Below are 19,551 nucleotides of genomic sequence, written 5' to 3' on the forward strand. Positions count from 1 at the left end.
AAAATCTAGCTCAAGCAAAATTACTTGCTTTTATTGCAAAATATAAATTTCAAAAGTAGCTGAAAGAATCGAGAGTTGATTCTCGAAGGAATCGATTGTCGGAGATGAAAATGTGAGAATCGATAATTGTTTCAAAATGGAGGATTCTGTTAAAAATCGATTTAGAATCGACTATTCCTAACCTATAAATTTGCATGTTGTTATCAATGGTTATCGGTTTGTATATGCAGTGTGTAAACATGTAAAATAAAGAGATTAAAAAATACTTAAAAAAGCAAATTTGCAGTGTTTTTAACAGTATATAATAAGTTAATGACACTTAATCTATTTCTATCTAATAATAATAAAAGTGGAAAACAGTATTGACAAACATAATTTTGCTAACGAAGAATATATACAATTACAAAAATGGCATTAGCTAGAGAAAGGCGTACAAATGCTGGAAATAAAATGGCAAAGCTGTTGAACGAGGAGGAGGAGGATGATTTCTATAAAACTACTTATGGTGGCTTCGATGAAGCAGAACAAGACCTTGATTACATGTTAATATTTTACTTTAATATAGAATGTTTTTGAATATCTTTCATTAATTGAAATCTTTAATGAAAATCATGTTGCTTGTGTGATCACAGGGAAGAGGATGAAGGAGAAGATGAAGTTGATTCGGATTTTAGTATAGATGAAAATGATGAGCCCATTTCAGACACTGAACAAGAAGGACCTAAGAAGAAACGTAGATTGGTAACAAAAGCTTACAAAGAACCTAAAGTTCAGTCCCAGGTACCACAAAAGGAAAAGAAAGTTAGGCAGCCAAAGCATAGCAGAAGTTTTGTAGAAAGTACAGGTAAATATCTTTGCATGAATGCTTTGCCATAAGAATAGATGTTGAATTGTGAGTATTTACAGAAAGGAAATCAATACGTCGCTCTACTGCTGCAAAGTCCGCTGCAACACAAAGGAGGTTGAGAGAAAGAAACGAAGATCAAAAGAGGAAAACAAGAGTTATAAAGCATGATACATGGAAACCAACTCAGGAAGAATTATTGGAGGAAGCCCTGCAAACTGAACAAATCAATATGAAATCATTGGGTAAATTGAAACAAGAAGAATCTCATCCTTTCCCCTTACAAGGAAATTCTATCTTTTCCTCATTTTCATTCACCTCTACTGTTTACATTACAGAAAAGTATCAAAAGTTAGAAAATGAAAAAAAGAACACCAGAACAGTAAGGAAAGCTCACAGTGGACCTATAATTAGGTATCAGTCATTAGCAATGCCTGTTATTGTACTCTCTGAAGTGCAGGTAGACAAAGACGACAAAATTAGCATAGAAGATGAAGAAGAGAAGAATTTGAATGGAAGTTCTGAAAACAAGGAAGAAACGACAGGAGATAGGTAAAGTACAATTTTTGTCTATTATATTGTAGAATGATAATTTTAACTTTGACTTTATTGCTTCCAGCAATGTTGTTATAAAATCAGAGGATGATACAAACGATGGTACAAGAAAAGAGCTTAATTCTTCTCCTACATCTTGCGTTTTAAACAAAAACAAGTATCGTTGTGATGAGACAAAAGGATTCTATGAGAGAACCTTTATAACTTTTGAAAATGAACAACTGTTTTCTGAAGCTTTCAAGAAGTCTGCAACTAAGAGACCATCAATGAAAGCTTTATGTGCAATTACAAGGTAAACTATAAGTTTATCTAGTACGTATGTATTTCTCCAGAAAGATATTCATTTTTAATATAAAAAACAATCTTAGGCTCCCAGCAAAATATCTGGATCCCATGACTCAGCTACCATACAAAAACGTCCAAACGTTTAGATTATTGCGCGAAGCATATTATCAACAATTAGAGGCCAGAACGGATGTTAACGATACATCGCAAAGTCCAGAATTACTAAGATGGCTTGAGTGGAGGCAAAAGAACCATGGCGGTGGCCAGAGGAACACTATACGCCTTGAACCCGCTTCTGCGCCCATGACTTCTTAGGAGCATTACCAAATAATGAGATTTGCCATTTCAAACATTCTCTCCGTTTCGCTAAAAAAAAAGTCTTCCGTGTACTGTACATATTATTTTTTTTTAGCCTAGAACAAATAATATAAGAGTAATTGTAATTAGTTAGTAATTAATCATACAATAATTTAGATATGCAACAAATCTGTAAATAATTATATAATTTATTAATAAGTACTACGTCGAATGATTGTGTTTTATGAGATTAAAATAATTAATATTGATAACGAATGAATGAGATAAAGTACTTTCCTCGGAATAGGAAAACAAAAAGTACCTTTTGAAGCACCGTTGACTACCTAAAAATTTATTGGTTCATTATACGTGTACATGTGTTCAAAGCAAAAGTGATTTTATTAATAAAATTATAAAGTACAAAGCATTGATTAATAAAAGCCCACGTTCTTCGCAGGATTGGCATCCCGTTCTCATATTTAATCAACGAAGAATAAACTGATCTTATAACGGTGATGTAATTTATCCTTTAAACTCCATTCGTACAAATTCATTCCTGCTCGGCGTAAACGGAAATTCACACCTTGAGGTCTTGTAAAGATCATCTCTTGTAAACCTAAGGATATAAAATGTAGGGGAGGAGAGGGAGAAAGAAAGGATTTACCTGAATGGGAGGTATGCCTTTTTCTGGACATTACTTTATCGCACGCACTGCGTTGACACAAAGTATGATCATAACGTCTGAAAAAATTCGCATGTCAAAGCTCACCGTCTCAATGAGGGAACACACACCGGAAATGAAGGCCTAATTGGTCACCCCTGTGGATATTTGAAATTTACCGTTTCATTTTAATTCTTCGTTAATATCTGGAAATGAAATACTTGTTTCTTTATTCGGTAACTTAAAGATAATCATTACAAAATTCAATAGAATTCATTGTGAAGATTCACTCATAGTATGTTCCCCCTATGTAGAGTCAGCCCTAAGAAGACTTACTTTTCAAACATTTCAATATTTCAACGTTTTACTCACTCTCTATTTATTCATCAAGATACAACGAGGACTCGTAACGATAACAGATTACATTGCAGCTACACACACATCGAAGCAAATACTTATTAGACACTAAAAACGTATCTACGTCAATATAATTTCGTTCACGCGTACTTTCATATCACTTTACGCACAGTTAATTACCCTTAGGATCTGTGTGTTGCAACAACTTTTTTCTTGTTCGCCTCGGTTTTTCTCTTATGTTTTCATTTTTGGGAAGAAAAGTAAAAGTACCTTAGTAAGCGCTCAATGTGGGGGGGGGGGGGAGAGGGTCAAGCTCCTTATCACACTCGAAAGGTCAATGTCGCTAGGTGCAAAATTCGAAAGCAGAGAGTGAGCAACAATAAAGTGTTTTATCTTGATTCAGACTGTTTCGCCATTGCCTGTCTTACTTGTATGTTCAATTCGTAAGCTTCTTCTATTGTTCTCTTTATTTCCACTATTGCCGTGCATCTGTATACTTAATCGCAAGAGTTTTAAGTGTTATAATATATAGGCTTTCTCAGAAATGTGCAGTCAAACTTTGAGAGCATCCCCTGCTACTTGTTGCAAGTAGAAGACTACGAACATAGATCATTGATCTCTACCTTTCCACTGACACATTTCTTGAGTGGAGCATTCAGCTTTTCAACTCTGAATCTTTCGATTAGGGATACCCTAATCACACGTATAGAATCGTTGTACTGAAACACTCGAGGAACCTACTTCGAACAACTGTAACCGAGAAGTATTCGTAAATCTACATTCATATATCTAGCTATTTTTGTTCTCACAATTCGCAAGTTATGCTTCCCAAGGTTTGGTTGAACGTTTCGACAGCACCTTACCATATAATGTTATAAACCGTATTCACGATCGCTCACTACGCATTGAGTAGAATTGCACATGTATTACAAAGAAGCAGTAATACAACACTGATTTATTGTAATGTATCGGAGATAAAGATACAGAGCAGGGGATAAGAAGGGCAGAGATGGATGGGGATGAAATTTCAAGGGCTGAATAGTGCGTACGTATTCCATTCCTTATAAGTGTCTCTGATGATGTCTCTGTGTTGCACAATCTTATTGTGTTTATTCGTACGGTTGTCTGCTATGTGTGAACATGTTGCTAGATACCTCTGATCCTCATCGTTTGTCTAGCATGGAGATTAGAGTAGATATTTCCCAAATAATCCGAAGGAACTTAAGAAGTGTCTTTCCCTCGCATGCTTAGTAAGTGGCCTGCTTAGAAGTGAATGGAACAAATCCACTTGTCTTTGTAGAAGGAAAGGGGTTGGTTTGCTTTGTCGAAGCCAAGCGACCGTGAATGAAGATGTAAAAGAATACTCTTAAGTACGGCTTGCAGTGGCGCACTTATCTACAATCCTCATCCAAGTAGAGTAGAGAGACCTGCTAGGTCCTGAGCACGGATTATTTGGGAAAGTTAGTCGTGTATACTTATAATCGTAAATAGTCTTGACTCTTGTACTGTATGCACCTGTTACGTTTACCGACGACCACTTTTCTTTTCTCCTTTGCCTCTTTATATGTCCTTCTGCAAAAACAAAACGGAATGCAATCATGGTTATTAATAGTTATTACATTACACCAGACAGTGTATAGACTGTATATCTTAGAAACATATAACCACAGAAGTAGGGTTACAAAATTTAAGAAAGAGGATTGTTCAAAATGATATATATTATGTTTAACATTAAATACTGCACATTTAACGCAGTCAACATTAACTAAACCAAAAAACAAGTATAAACAATATCGTTTAACGTTAATAAAAAATCAAAGCATGCGTTCTTCTCAAGTTTTAAAACAAATCTTGAAGCGATGTCGGAAAAGAGTAAGCGAAATTGATTAGGAAACGTGTTAAATAAAAAGAAACTGCATAATTAAAACTTTTAACATGGAACGAAATTCTTATTTTGATTAATCTTATTTATATCTATTAAAAACCTTTTCGATTGTGGTTTAAAATTTGCATAAAGTTGTTGATTTAGAAGAATTCGAAACCAATGAAAACCAATATTTATTCAGCTGAAAGTTATACACTACTACTTGTCTAAAGTAATGTATGGTAATCTCTTAGCATTCTTTATACGTAAAAAAAGAAATGTAAGCTATTTTACAGAGAAGTTTCTCACGTTTGGGTAAAAGCAGTCAGCATTTCCAAGTTGTTGAAGTTTAAAACTATCAGTTCATAAATATTTCTTAACATTTAATTTCTTTAACGATCACGCTGATGCGTTACATACATGTATACATTTAAATTATCCTACAAAGTTTAAAAGTAATACAAAATTTAAAAAACAATATTGTGCAAATGAACGGCGTGAATTACAAAAAGTTTTAAACAAATGCGTAGCTAAAATAGAATTCATATAATTCAGTGATCTGGTACTAATAAGTGTAACAATTAAAGTAACGATTCAACAGAGAAGTATAACTCGTTCTTTGAACATAGAAGATAAATTATCTTGATCTATTAAAATACGAGTAAGATCTATTGCCATTTATGGAAGTAGTATTTCAATTGCTCCCATAAAACATATACTTTAGTTACGTGTATATTCTGTAGAGTATTCAGTCTATTTTGTTCGAATTAATAACTCTGTACGATGTAACGAAGAATACTTCACGCTTCTTACTGTGCAAAAGCTTGAATACCGAATTGTGTAAAATATACACAACTAGACAATTAGTCACAATCATTGGAAGAAAAAATACATAATAAAAGTGTCTTTAGTAATATTTAATTTTGATGTATGTTAAAATTAACTCAATTTACAAATCAACTTAATAGTTATAATTAACTAATCATAGTTTTCTTATATTAAAACTATGCTATCGTACAAAGAATTATCCCAGAAACTTTCATTTTTTTTTTCTTTTCTTTTCTCTTCGCGTTTTACTGGACCATAGACTAAATTTTCTCTTAGAAACTTGGTATTACTCGAGTGGTACCCTCGTGATATTGATACTGTATTTGTGTGTACACACATTTTAAGCAGCAAGGTGAGTCACTGGCAGCACTGCTTACGCATCCCGTCTGAATTCATTGTTGGCTTAACGTCGATTGGTTCTACGTTCTGTGGCCGGATTGTATCACCTTCAGGTGGATCACGTATCTGTTTCTGCGATACGATTCTGTAGATTTCTGAAATATTCAAATTTGTGTCAGATTCTCTTTGAAAATATAAAACCTATCGATCCTGTATCATAGAAGAATTATATCGTGTTGAAGTACCTATAATCATAACATAATAACCATGTGAAAATTCGAGCTTCGTTTTACCTGTTAGTATATTTTGAAACGCTGTCTCAACATTGGTGGAATCTAAAGCAGAAGTTTCGATGAAGGAGAGGCCATTTCTTTCTGCAAATGCTTTCGCTTCATCGGTTGGAACTGCACGTAGATGCCTCAAATCCGACTTGTTTCCAACCAACATAATCACAATGTTTTGATCTGCATGGTCCCGTAGCTCTCGCAACCATCTCTCCACATTTTCATATGTTAAGTGTTTTGCAATATCGTACACCAACAGTGCACCAACTGCACCACGATAGTATCTAATGATTTAGACAAAGTTACACATGTATTCTACTATGTTTTTATACAAAATTTCTCATGTTTTTGTCAGTAACTTCAACTTACGCGGATGTAATAGCACGATAACGTTCCTGTCCAGCTGTATCCCAAATTTGGGCTTTGATAGTCTTTCCATCTACTTGTATACTACGTGTTGCAAACTCAACTCCTATAGTTGATTTCGATTCCAAGTTGAATTCATTTCTCGTAAATCTTGACAACAGATTACTTTTTCCTACTCCGGAATCACCAATAAGAACAACTGAAATAAAAACATGTACAGACAATGTAAAATTTGTAAATTTTCTGGATCTTAGACATTCGCAAACAAAATAGTCTCATTTATAAATTTTGTGTAACTATAACTAACAGTAAAGAAAAATGTCAAGAAACTATGCTTAAATGGTTTCAAAGAGCCACGACGAGCATTATTTAAAAATCCCACGTTTAATGTCTAAGTAGCTATTGCAGAAGTTATAGAAGTGTCAGTAAAATATTAAGAGTGACATATTATTTTCAAGCGCTGTCAATCGACAGGAAAATCCGTCTACGAGTTTTCACATATGAAAGATAGTCTCTGATGTCATCGTTTAATGACTGGATGCCCTAACACTGACTCTATCAATCATTTCAGCGGTTGTGATTTGAACTTGACGTTAATTCAGTCCTCGTGTTATTGAACGATGACAATTGTTGATTTTAGAGCGATGCATACATGTACACAAACGTATACACGTATACGTGCATATATTTAATGTGTATATGTATGTATATATATGACAAGTTAAAATCATACGGGCGCACTACGCAAGCAAACGATAGCAGCAAGCACGTACACACGTACCCGTGCACGTCCATAGTTGCGAATTGCGTGTATATGCATGAGCGCGTACGTGTGGTGGAAAAATGTTCACAGTTACCACGAAATTTTCCCGAAGAAACGCAAACAAGCATCAACGAATCGACAGAATTTACCTTTAAATAAATAATCGTATTCGTCATCCCGAGTGCCCATCTCGTCTGGAGCAATAAACCCCTTTGGTAGACTAACGGACGGTACCTAGATATCGAGATACACTACTACGGTTTATAGTTATTTACAAGAACGCAGGATCCACGATTCGGGCCCCGTGTACTGTTGCTTTACACGGAACGACCGAACGACACCGTCACGGAACGTACACGGTGAAAATATAAAACGAAACAGACACGATGACACACGATGATATAATTATTTTCGTTCTTTCAATTTAACTGTACAATATGGCCTCCTTTCTACGCCCCTCCAACTGATAAATTACACATGCGCAATGCTCGTTTGCCACACGCAAGCGCAGATCGATCATAAATTTCGTGCATCTTAGATTTGAATCACGGAATCAGAAAATGTAATTAAGCTTTGTTTCTAATCCCATGTTGTATACTAAATGTGTACTGAAATTGTTATCGTTTGGTACGAAACGCTTTCTTCTTGTTTGAATTATCCGCCTTTTTGGGGCCTATTTCGCTGACAATGAGATTTTGATGACGAGATCATATAATTTCCCTATAGCATGAAAAAAGTGGAGGGCTAGTAGCTTTTCGCTATACAGGGTGTTCTAAAAATGTTGTAACACCTTGAAAGGGGTGGTTCAGGAGGTGATTTGAAACAACTTTTTCCTTAGCGAAAATGTTGTCCGAGGTTTCGTTAAGGAGATATTAAGCGAAAACCCCGACCAATCAGAGCGCGAGTATGCCGGTTGAGCGTAAGCTCCGCGCTAGGCGGCCGCGCTCATACGCTACCGCGAGCGCTCCATCGGCATACTCGCGCTCTGATTGATCAGTGTTTTCCGTTAATAACTGTTCAACGAAGCCTCGGACAGCATTTTCGCTAAGGAAAAAGTTGTTTCAAATCACCTCCCGAACCATCCATTTCAAGGTGTTACAACATTTTTGGGACACCCTGTATACATTTGAATAAATTTGATAATGTCAAATGAAATAACTTGTGAGAATCAGCCATATCGTTTGACGTTTGCGTCCCTCTGGTGGTACGAGACTGAAACACGTTAACAATTGCCATACACTTTCTAATCATAGAAATACAGATACGTAGTGTGATGTTATTTTCCTATCGTTTTCCATTTGCTAGAGGCCGGTTTACAAATACCCGATACGGTGATTATTATTTGTATTTTTCCCATGCAAGATTGCGGATTTATGATGAAACTGAATGATTTGTGATTTGGAACAACGTGTCTGGTGAAATGGGACACGACAAAGGTAAGTAATTGAAAACTAACGAATCCGCATTTATTATCTTACAATCGTAACGTCGGCACCGATCGTTTTAATTCCTTGAATATTTTCGATTCAAATGTAAATTTTGACCGAATACACGTTGCCGAATGTCATGTCATTATTTTTAACTTTAATAGATCATCAGTCGGTTTAAAATATAGAAAATTGATGAATTTTATCATGTTAGCACGCACACGTGTTTAGCCCTCGGAAATGATTTTGTCGATAAGGAAGTGTGCCATTGATCGCGAAGGGAATAATTTTTCATTGACATAGCGTGAAACCGAATAAAAATCGAACATGAATAAGGTGAGCAACATACCACCGGATCTAGATTTAGATGATCCAAAATTTAGGATCAAACCGTATCAACAAATTATGGCTGCATGTACTGGTGCTTTCATCACATCTATTATCGGTATGTAAATTAGTGCCTGATATATCTAATGTAATTAAACTAGTGATAAGCCAGTTATATAATCACAATGTGGGTGCAATAAAAATATTTTTATGATCTTTCATAGTTACCCCTTTGGATGTGGTAAAAATTAGACTTCAAGCACAACAGAAAGCTATGCTTTCTAACAGGTGTTTTCTTTATTGTAACGGTTTGATGGATCATTTGTGTCCCTGTTTGAATGGAAAAGGCCCACCTTGGGCTAGAGGAAATGGACACTTTAATGGCACAGTGGTACATTTATATCTATTAATATTGTTTGGTTTAGTATCATCAATAACAATTTATGTCTAAAAATGTTGTTATTTATTTTCCTGTTTTAGGATGCCCTTATGAAAATTAGTAAAAATGAAGGAATTCTTTCTTTATGGAGTGGTCTAAGTCCCACTCTTGTCCTAGCAGTACCTGCAACCATAGTGTATTTTGTTTCATATGAACAATTAAGATTATATTTTAAGGTTGATAAAATTTCTCTTAACTTTCATTTGCACCATGAGCCTTTAATGTTACTTATGTTTTTGCAGGATAAATATAATAAACCATTAAATAATGAAAGGCTTAATATAGCCGCTATGGAACAACCATTCTGGATTCCCATGATGGCTGGAGCTATAGCACGTATTTGGGCTGCAACCTTAGTGAGCCCGTTAGAATTAATTAGAACAAAAATGCAGTCACAAAAATTAAGTTATGCAGGTATTTCTATCTATATCATTCTATCTCATACTCTAGAATTAAATTGTATAAGTTTACACTATTATGAAAGTTTCTTTCTTGCAGAAATTACACAAGCATTAAAAACTGTTATAAAATACAATGGTATTTTTGGGTTATGGATGGGACTGAGTAGCACTCTTCTACGCGACGTACCTTTTAGCGCAATTTACTGGTTAAATTATGAAACTATTAAGCAAAAATTCCGTGGACCGCAAGAAACTTTTACTTTTAATTTTGCAGCAGGTGCTATAGCCGGATCTGTAAGTATTTTGAATTGCTATGGGTTTCAATGTTTCAGAAGCGATATTACAATTAACTTTGTCAATTTTAGATGGCTGCATTTTTTACAATTCCCTTTGATGTTGTAAAAACGCATAGACAAATAGAAATGGGTGAGAAAGAAATTTATTCAGGTATTATTTACTGTAATATCAAAAATTAATACTCTGGGATAAGTTATATATGTTAACTTAAAGTATCTGGTTTTAATAAAATCATTTGCAGATAAACCTGGACATAGTAGCGGAACTTGGACTATAATACGAAAAATTTACAATCAAAACGGAATAAAGGGATTGTTCACAGGATTAATTCCGCGTGTAGTGAAGGTGGCACCAGCTTGCGCCATCATGATAGCAACATTCGAACACGGGAAAAGATTTTTCCAAACGCACAATGCTAGCTTGATACTTGAACGCGAAAGTGATTTACAGTATTTACAACATAAGCGCAATAGTAATAAATGACATGTGAATCGTGTGAAAGATTATAATATATTAAATGTAAGCGACGCAAATAAATTTTATTTAAAACTGAGCTTGTAAGGTAGTCACCCTTTGTAAAAATTGTTGTAAGTGAAACCTCAAATATAATATTATCGGAGCAAGTTTTTAGTATTTTATATTTAACATTTCCATATATAAAAATGTTAGTTTTCTCTCTTTGAATAGTATTTATATTACCGATCAATATGACCAACTTTGCTTAAATTTCTAGACATGCGTGGTGAAGAACAGGGGCGTGTTATGACAAAATTATGTAGTGGGCGCAAACCGCGGCAATATTTGAAACGTGGTATTAGAAGAAGCAATTTCCAAATTATATTAGAAGCTGCTAGGAAAATACCTAATTTCTAAATTAAACTGAAAGAAAAGAGGTTCTGCGGGACCGATAATTGCTGAAATAAAAGTAATAATATGGATTAATAGCGATTCAACCATGACTTCCGTTTATAAAACGAGTACAAAATAGTAGATTAGCAACTTAAATTCGTTTATAATTTCGATTACTATTATTTCAATTTCATTCTAGTTTTTGACATAAAATGCGTTAGAGAAAATTTACAATGAAAATTTACAAATTGTACCAAAGTGTAGTCTGGAGTAAATCACCAGCAACGAGAAGAAGTCAAGCAAGAGTCCGTATTCCTCGTATAGTTCGATAAAAGAGAATCGTTTACCAGGCAAATCACGGAATAAATGATAGGAACTAAAGAGAGACGAATATTTCCGATAAAATAATTAGCGATAACATCCACTGTGTGTTTCTAAAAATACAAGATAGTAGATGAGTTGATTAGTTACTGCAGACGAAACGCAGTTCGGCTAAATTCGGTTGGTCGATACGCGAAGTCGGTGATAGTCGGGTTGTGGAAGTGGTGAATAGGTCATCGCACGGAAGTCGGTTCGTTTCGTTCGGTCGGGATAGGCTGTTCGTCGGGTGCTTCGTTCACTAGTCACTTACCAATTCAACATTCCAAAGGCCGGGTCTTCTTACCGCCTCTTCGACACTGTCCTCTGGTAAGTCTGGCTGCCTGTTAGCTCGGAGTCGAAATAAAATCGCATAGAATCCGTTAAATCGTTTGACGATCGTTCATATAACGCTGTTTTCGTTTAAAATGTCGATGGGAACAATCGCTGGGTGAATATTTGTGATATAATCGTCTACGAAGGCAGCTTAGGAGCCGTGTTCGGTTGATGAAGGAACACGAGTAGCAGCCATTTTACAGTGCGACTTGCTCACCCGTTTGTCGCCCGCGATTCGTAATCTCTTTATTGCTTCGATAAGAGAAAAATCGTTATATTCGTCCTAGTTAAATCGGAACCGTGGCAGTTGTCGCATATTTCGTGTAACGATTTCAGTAGGGCGCGTTACGTAATCCTGCGGTTCGAGTATCTGGCCAGTGGTTCGCTGTCGTTTGCCGGGTCAGCACGCGCTTTTAGTTGCAACTTCAGGGTACAGTTTTGATCCTCGAGTGTCGTCGTCATTTTGCAGGTACTCGCTTAGCGACCACACACAACGCCAAACGTCACCATGTACGCTTGCACCAGATTCATCGCACCCCTCGCCAGGTCGACCGTGAGTACCAACCTGCCCCGTTCGAACCAATTCTTCTCTCGTGCATCCATCGTTATATAACTCAACATCCTGACCTATTTCTTTCTCAGTTGGTCTCTGGAACCAAGAATTACATCCGGCCGCTGAGCAGTGCCGTGGCCAGCCACAGCCAGTCCCTTCAGCAAAATCAACTTCAATCGCCAGTCAGTGTTGTAAGTATCCGTTAGCTTTTACACATTGCATAACCTTTTTCCCAAGGGTTACATAAGAGATTTTATTCTCATAACTGGAAAATCTTTCAAAGGGATGATTCAAAGATCGATGAATTAAACCCAGATTAATAACTGTAACTGACTCTTATGTCATAGATTTGTAAAATTTGTATCAGTGGTTATACAATGTGGCAAAGTTATGTCACTGGAAATTCGAATTAGCAGAAACATTTTACAAGAGAAAACTTGAGATAAAGTTAGATTGATTTAAAATGTATACCATAATTTTTGTTCTTTTGAGCATTTGAAAGTTTGCAAACCTTAGAAAGTTGATGAATGGAAAACTAAAGTAAAGAATAATTTGACAGATGTTTTTTGATTGGCCTGTTTATCGAATTGAAAATTCAGTAGATGCAATGAAAGAACCAAAGTATCAATTTAACCCTTTACAAATGATTGATCCATACATGCAAAGGGTTAATATGTAAAACTAATTATAGAGATTATATAAGTCACACTTATCTTGACATAGTTTGAATATACATATAATAGAACATTAATTCTGAAGTTCCCTATTTATAATTATTTTCTACAGTCGCCGTTCGTGCGTAATTTCCAAACTTCCACGATCAGCCGTGACATTGACTCTGCTGCAAAGTTCATTGGTGCCGGTGCAGCTACCGTTGGTGTTGCTGGATCAGGTGTGTATTATTCAATTTTAAATCGTGTTTAATTTTTAAGCGCCCTGCATACTAAAATTACTATTCCAGGGGTTGGTATTGGTGTAGTTTTTGGCTCCCTGATAATTGGTTATGCCCGTAACCCATCCCTGAAACAGCAAGTGTTTAGCTATGCTATCCTTGGTTTTGCATTATCAGAAGCAGCAGGACTCTTCTGCTTGCTGATAGCATTCCTCATATTATTTGCCTCTTAGTCCTGTTCCTTTGAAACCACCTTCCAATCGCAGTAACGTTATAAAATGTGTTTTAGTTTGATTTACGCGCAATTTTACGCGGAAAGTAAAGAAGTTATGTAATGATTTCAGGTGCTGGAATTGGATCTGTGTTCGGTTCTTTGATCATCGGTTATGCCAGGAATCCATCTTTGAAACAACAATTGTTCTCATATGCCATCTTGGGCTTTGCCCTGTCCGAGGCCATGGGTCTCTTCTGCCTTATGATGGCTTTCCTGCTTTTGTTCGCATTCTAAGTCACCAAAAACTGCATAAGAAAAATTGCTGATAGTTTTAGTGCGTCATTGCCAAGGCAGCATCTTCTGGCTCTTAAGGGGAACAGCAGGAGTTGTCATTGGTGCTCGGGATGCCATGAAATCGTTAGAGATGCTCAAGTATATGGTTTGATGGGGTATGCGATGGTACGAGAATGAATGGGATTATGGTGGCTGTACACGTGTTAAATCACTAATCGTACTGTCCTAACCTCTTCAACCATTCAATTCATTTGTAATCATTTCATGGTCTACTGTCTCATGTAGCGTATAACTCACATTGTTATAATTCAGTGTAATGAACGAATAAGAACATTAATGAAAGTTTATTAAAAAACGACAGCCTCACCTGCATACCCATGTACGCACCTATCACGTTAATAACGATCCAGGAAGTAGTACACTTTGAACATTTTTGTTACCCAAATGGTTCATCATTGTTGTGTCGCCGTGTGCGCACGTTGTTGAGGTAACTCATGACGAAAAAAACTGTACAGTGATATCGAATAAACACTTTTGTCGTGAAGATATTCTTGATTCTATGAATAATCTTTTTTAATGATCCTTTCCAGTTATCCTTTATTGGGAAGCAGACAATTTTTTAAAAGAGTTATTTTTGAGCATGTTAGCTTTTGGATATGAATTTTAATATAAAAATTTAAATAATGCTTAAATTATATATTTATTGAATACAAAATACGGGTTCAATAAGAATTGTTGATAATACGTCAACGTAGGTCAAATGCATTTGTTTATTATGATAAGTTAATTTAACTGTAATAATTTGTAGAATCAAGATAACAATTAATCTAAATAATCTACATTAGAGACTATGCATATTAAATATATATGCAGAAACTCGATACAGTAAACATAATTTAAAGTTGAACGTCAGATGATTTTTTAATTCATACTTTGCTGTTTAATTATTTTCTACTGTTTTTTGTATTATTCTCTTTTCAACGAAACACGTCAAAACCATCGATACAATTGGTAAATTTTAAATTTTCTAGTCTTTACCAACATAAAAAATATGGTATATCATAAAGTTTTGAATGAACATTACACTGTTAGGTTTAAAGTTAAATCGATAATATTAAATGTTTATACATAACTTCGTCGTATTGTACAGTACAGTAAAAAAAACTAATTCATAGTAGTGCCAAAGCCTATCGATTCCCCTACATTATCGTGTGGTAACATATTTAGTTGATCTAAGAGATTTTCTCTCTCTCGCAGACACGCCCACGCCTTTTCTTGTTCTTTCTTCGTCAATGGTAGCTTTCTTTGCTTTGAAAGTATAAGTTTCTTGTAATGTTCTATCACTTCGTTGTCCGCCGCAGTTATTTTCCTCTTCAGTGCTTGTCGCTTGCTTTCTTCTTGAGCCAAATTAAGCAATCTCTTCAATTGCGTGACATTGTGATTGGAAAGCGCACTGAGTTCCTGTTGGCATCTTTTAATCTCCATTAAAATTTCGTCGTCTTCCTGACTCTTCTTCTGTGCATCTGGCTCTAAGATTCCCTGTTCTACGAGTTCCTTATGCATTCTTAATTCTAAATTAATGGAGTTCTGAATAGTGAGATCTCTTAATACAGGGGGATCGCTATCCCTGAAAAGTTTATTATCCGTGTTATTACTCGCGACGTATACGTTTTCTTCTAACAGAGCGGAAACTAATCTCTGTGTAAGAGGTCCTGCTATACTGTGTGCTTTCTTATCATTTTTTCCAACTAGCAAGGACATGTCAGAACGACTTCTTTTTTTCTCCCTATTTGGGTTGGCTGCATCTTCTTCTTGTAGCAAATCGTTATGGGCCCACATTAAGCTGTAATGACGACCTAGAGGAGGAATTTTCTTGAACTCGCTGATATCACTGTGAGTGACAATTAATTCTTCCAGCAACTTAATATCATCAGGCATAATATCTGTACAATATGGATCAACCGATGCCCAAAATTTGTTAGGAGTGTCATTTTTTGGTAAAAGTAACTTTGGTGATTCAGATTTAGAGCCTTCTATTCTTGAAATTTCATGTACATTTGGAATGACCTGAGAGTTCAAACCAACTACAGCTTTTTGCTTAAAAAGTTTTGCTGGTAGAGGCGATTGGGTTTTAGCATTAAGTTCTTTCGGTTTAAATTTCTCTTCTCTAACTTTTTTGTCAAGAAGTGAAAGACCTTTTCCACTTTTGGATCTTCTGTCCCTACGCTCCTCTGCAGAAGATAAGTTTGCTACTTCTTCCTGAATCATTCTGTGTCGTACAACAACTGATGAGAGAAGCATTTCTAATTCTAACTGCAATGTATCTAGGTCTTCCATGCCTACACCTTCTTCTGTGCTACGTTGCAAGATACTAGTATATCTTGGAAGGAGACGATTATTATCTGCAATCTTTAAAATAGGTAGAGACATTGTTGTCTCTGTATTCTCTGAGCTTGTGTCAGGTGTGAGAGTCGAAGATTGTATAGTCTTCCCACTCTCTCGTATTTTGACAATAGCTTTTTTGGAACTTTGTTTGCCTTTACCCGACATGATGGTAAGTATAATGATACAGGTAGGCAACTCATAAAAAACTGTCCGCAACTATACTAAAAAACTTTCATTTCTGAATGATGTTACTCTAATGTGTCATACCTTTCCTTTGCTATCTGAAATTATAACATTTATCTCTTTAATAATCGATTCTCTTACTTCATACAGAGTTTCTGTATTTTATTCATCTAATGTACTGATTACCATTAAGATTTCACTGTTGGTTTCCATTTCTTTGATAATAATTTCTCGGAACGACACATGTTAGGTTATGAAGCGTTCACAAACTGTATGGAAAAAAAACTGTTTCAATCAGCTGGAAAAAGAGTATGTACCATTATATGTCGTTTAATGATAATCCATCACGTACAAAATAAATCTGTTTTAAAAGATTTAACAACACAATATTGTTTATTAAACACGACATATGAAAAAGCGCGATCGTACTACCACTGGTGCTATCTAACGGTATAGAACAAGTGGCTGAACTATAATTCAGTGGTTGAAATCATGTTTCTGGCACCTCTAATCAACTGGTCGTACTCGGATCATTTTCATTTACGATTAATCATAATTTAATACTAAACTAAATAAATACTAAAATATTAGTATTAGTATAGCTGAGCGGTGTCAGTGGTGTCATCGGTAGCGAAATGCCAAAGTTCGTTGTAAAAACAGTTCCTACTGTTGTTCTCAGTCGGTCATGTGAAAAAAAGTCGAAAAAAAAAAACAGAAAATGATAAATTTGACATACTAAGTGTAGTATTTTAAACCAAAGAATCGTATCAACCATGTATTTACGAAAAATAAAGAACATTTAATGGGATATGGGGAAGGTTTACCCATATTATATTTGAATGTAGACTAAATAAAAGTTTTGATTGAATAACAATTTCTGGTATTTATTTAAAATGATCTCTCTTGCGTAATGGATTGACAGAAAGTGTGTTAAAATATTTGAAAGGCAAACAAAATTAAAATATGTTTCACAAAAGACAATCAAATGAATAACATCGAGTATCATCGAGTTAATAGTTAGTTCTTCTTTATTGATGGTCTTTATAAATCTTCTTATCAACGATGATGAGTGTGTCCACCACAGGAAAAGTGTTAGTAGCGTCATCGGTGGCGGAACGCCGAAGTTTGTCGCGAAAATAGTTTCTACTGTTGCTCTCAGTCGGTCATGCGAAAAAAAGTCGAAAAAAAAACAACAGAAAATGATAAATTTGACATACTAAGTGTAGTATTTTAAACCAAAGAATCGTATCAACCATGTATTTACGAAAAATAAAGAACATTTAATGGAAAAGTATCGGTGGCGCCATCTTAGAGAAACAGTCAGAATTATTTTTATTACAAACTTGGACGTTTTCTCACCGATGGCGCTACTGTACTAAAACACACTACTATACCAACTGTCCGATTATTAAAAACAATTAGGAATGGAAACGTATAAATTGCTTATATAAAAAAGTTTTCATTTTGTACTATATACTCAAAATTTTTTTAATAATACTAACTTTAATGGGAAAAGCTTTACCAATCTATTCAGATAGATATTGTTTTTGTTTGATGTAATATGCATATAAAACTGTCATGGGTCATAGGTCATTTTATAAACAATTAAAGAATATACAGTGGTGTTTAGGAAAGAAAATTGAATATGGCTGAAAAGGGAGCACATTTAACTGGGACTACACTCATAAAACCTTCTATCTTCGAAATAGTCGCGCAAGAATCATTTGCTTCGACCGTTGAACCGGCTTTTAAAAAGATTATATCGGTAGGTTAGACTTTACATGTAATTTTTATAAATTAACTATCATGCAGTATTAATCGTCTAATGTTTTAGTTTATTTTATCATTCAATTTTGAGAGGTATGGACACCTTCTTAAATGGACAGACGAAGGCTACTTGATTTTCAATATATTTCTCCAACGATACTATTTTAAGAAATATTGTAAGGAACTAATTTCTGTGATGAAATATGATTATTACATATAGAACAAATTAAATTATTGAATAGATACAGATGAAGACATATTTTTATAGCTGCTACCTTTTCTGAGGCATTTTATGGATTAAAACGTGTAGGAATAACAAATTCCAAAGTTGGAACTAATTTATCGAAAAATCAACAAAAACTGTCTCTATTATTGGTTGTTCTATTTCCTTACTTAAAGAGTAAGTTTTCAGAGTTGAGTCAGCGTTACAAACTTGAAGAAATAGATGGCTATGAACCACAAACAGTAAATATGAACAGATAGGACTTTCTCCAAGACAAGTGTTGCTTAACACAACTCAAAACTAATTTTTCTTTGCAGAAATGGGAAAAGTTATATCGCTATTGTGTTGTTAAAGGATATATAACAAGCTGTGCGGTATATGAATCTACAATGTTATATAATTATATGCTTTATGTTGCTGGAAAATCAGTGTATCAGTCGCTGCAATTGAGACTGTTATCTATTACTTTAACATATGCTGATCCACAGTCACTAATTAGCATTTCCGATCTATTAAAGAAGATACAAAATAATTCCTTTGGCATTAATGATGGCATAGATATACTGCAGCGAACAGTAACTACTTCTTTTGAATTCGGAGCATTTTTCCTTCAATTCTTGTCCTGGTGGACTCAAGAAAATCTCTACACAAATTTAGTAACATTACCTATCCCACCACCTCCAACCGTGAGAAAATTATCAATGCTTTGTTATGATTTAAAGTATGTGAAATAGTGCTTTTGTTAATTGTATGTTATTTTTTCAAGATTCCAGAAACTGCTAAGCAATATAAGGGTGTGTGTCCAATTTGTCTCAGAACACTTAGGGTACATACGGTGCTTTCTGTATCTGGGTATGTACACGTCATAGTAAATATTGTAAGAATAGTATGTATTTCTTGACTGATTAAAACAAATGGTACACATAAGTATAAATACACTAAACATTACATGTTATAGTTATGCGTTTTGCTACCAGTGCATTCTTCCTGTGATACGCAATAATGGGAGGTGTCCGGTGACGAACTATCCCGCGAAGGAGGATGATTTGATACGTCTGTATTTAGATTAAGCAATGTGAATATATTTTGTTATACGAATATGAATGTAAATAAAGGAGATTATTCTTTAAAAATCTTTAAAAGATTTTTTTATTGACCTCAGTT

General features: G+C 35.0%; 6 protein-coding genes across 12 annotated transcripts; 4 read left to right on the forward strand and 2 right to left on the reverse strand.

Moving 5' to 3' along the window:
- The first annotated feature begins 69 nt into the window (after positions 1–69).
- Positions 70–2,401, forward strand: LOC128878437 (vacuolar protein sorting-associated protein 72 homolog). The gene is made up of 6 exons (XM_054126640.1): positions 70–542; positions 633–844; positions 907–1,089; positions 1,183–1,396; positions 1,464–1,691; positions 1,768–2,401. Exons 1-6 carry the CDS (start codon positions 409–411, stop codon positions 1,997–1,999), a joined length of 1,203 nt encoding a protein of 400 aa, XP_053982615.1. The 5' UTR covers positions 70–408; the 3' UTR covers positions 2,000–2,401.
- Positions 2,362–7,913, reverse strand: LOC128878441 (ras-related protein Rab-11A). Of its 2 annotated transcripts, XR_008457403.1 has the most exons (6): positions 7,593–7,913; positions 6,684–6,879; positions 6,324–6,598; positions 6,029–6,185; positions 4,515–4,571; positions 2,362–4,436 (listed from the first exon to the last, which is right to left on the reverse strand). XR_008457403.1 is itself a non-coding variant. In XM_054126647.1 (5 exons), the coding sequence occupies exons 1-4, from the start codon at positions 7,630–7,632 to the stop codon at positions 6,049–6,051; spliced, it is 648 nt and encodes a 215-aa protein (XP_053982622.1). In that variant the 5' UTR covers positions 7,633–7,913; the 3' UTR covers positions 2,362–4,571; positions 6,029–6,048. The 2 variants fall into 2 exon arrangements, 1 of the variants encoding a protein (XP_053982622.1); XM_054126647.1 differs by having other exon boundaries at positions 2,362–4,571.
- Positions 7,914–8,706: 793 nt separating this feature from the next.
- On the forward strand, positions 8,707–10,887 carry LOC128877808 (probable mitochondrial glutathione transporter SLC25A40). 5 transcript variants are annotated; one of them, XM_054125359.1, is made up of 8 exons: positions 8,709–8,879; positions 9,085–9,315; positions 9,422–9,588; positions 9,678–9,812; positions 9,879–10,050; positions 10,135–10,331; positions 10,403–10,463; positions 10,576–10,887. In XM_054125359.1, exons 2-8 carry the CDS (start codon positions 9,198–9,200, stop codon positions 10,815–10,817), a joined length of 1,092 nt encoding a protein of 363 aa, XP_053981334.1. In that variant the 5' UTR covers positions 8,709–8,879; positions 9,085–9,197; the 3' UTR covers positions 10,818–10,887. The 5 variants fall into 5 exon arrangements, with proteins under 5 accessions (XP_053981331.1, XP_053981332.1, XP_053981330.1 ...); XM_054125358.1 differs by having other exon boundaries at positions 8,710–8,879; positions 10,403–10,484; XM_054125356.1 differs by having other exon boundaries at positions 8,707–8,879; positions 9,035–9,315; positions 9,678–10,050; positions 10,403–10,484.
- Positions 10,888–11,726: 839 nt separating this feature from the next.
- On the forward strand, positions 11,727–14,373 carry LOC128877810 (ATP synthase lipid-binding protein, mitochondrial). Its single transcript, XM_054125361.1, has 5 exons — positions 11,727–11,870; positions 12,346–12,429; positions 12,519–12,620; positions 13,216–13,321; positions 13,666–14,373. Exons 2-5 carry the CDS (start codon positions 12,385–12,387, stop codon positions 13,827–13,829), a joined length of 417 nt encoding a protein of 138 aa, XP_053981336.1. The 5' UTR covers positions 11,727–11,870; positions 12,346–12,384; the 3' UTR covers positions 13,830–14,373.
- A 137-nt stretch (positions 14,374–14,510) lies between these two features.
- LOC128877807 (transcriptional adapter 3-B) lies at positions 14,511–17,234 on the reverse strand. Of its 2 annotated transcripts, XM_054125354.1 has the most exons (3): positions 16,750–17,234; positions 16,584–16,666; positions 14,511–16,495 (listed from the first exon to the last, which is right to left on the reverse strand). In XM_054125354.1, the coding sequence occupies exon 3, from the start codon at positions 16,377–16,379 to the stop codon at positions 14,994–14,996; it is 1,386 nt and encodes a 461-aa protein (XP_053981329.1). In that variant the 5' UTR covers positions 16,380–16,495; positions 16,584–16,666; positions 16,750–17,234; the 3' UTR covers positions 14,511–14,993. The 2 variants fall into 2 exon arrangements, with proteins under 2 accessions (XP_053981329.1, XP_053981326.1); XM_054125351.1 differs by having other exon boundaries at positions 16,584–17,234.
- A 153-nt stretch (positions 17,235–17,387) lies between these two features.
- Positions 17,388–19,522, forward strand: LOC128877809 (peroxisome assembly protein 12). The gene is made up of 6 exons (XM_054125360.1): positions 17,388–18,162; positions 18,232–18,340; positions 18,433–18,629; positions 18,705–19,073; positions 19,154–19,239; positions 19,346–19,522. The coding sequence occupies exons 1-6, from the start codon at positions 18,043–18,045 to the stop codon at positions 19,455–19,457; spliced, it is 993 nt and encodes a 330-aa protein (XP_053981335.1). The 5' UTR covers positions 17,388–18,042; the 3' UTR covers positions 19,458–19,522.
- Positions 19,523–19,551: the final 29 nt, after the last annotated feature.

Source organism: Hylaeus volcanicus, chromosome 6 (assembly GCF_026283585.1).
Source record: "Hylaeus volcanicus isolate JK05 chromosome 6, UHH_iyHylVolc1.0_haploid, whole genome shotgun sequence".
NCBI lineage: Eukaryota > Metazoa > Arthropoda > Insecta > Hymenoptera > Colletidae > Hylaeus > Hylaeus volcanicus.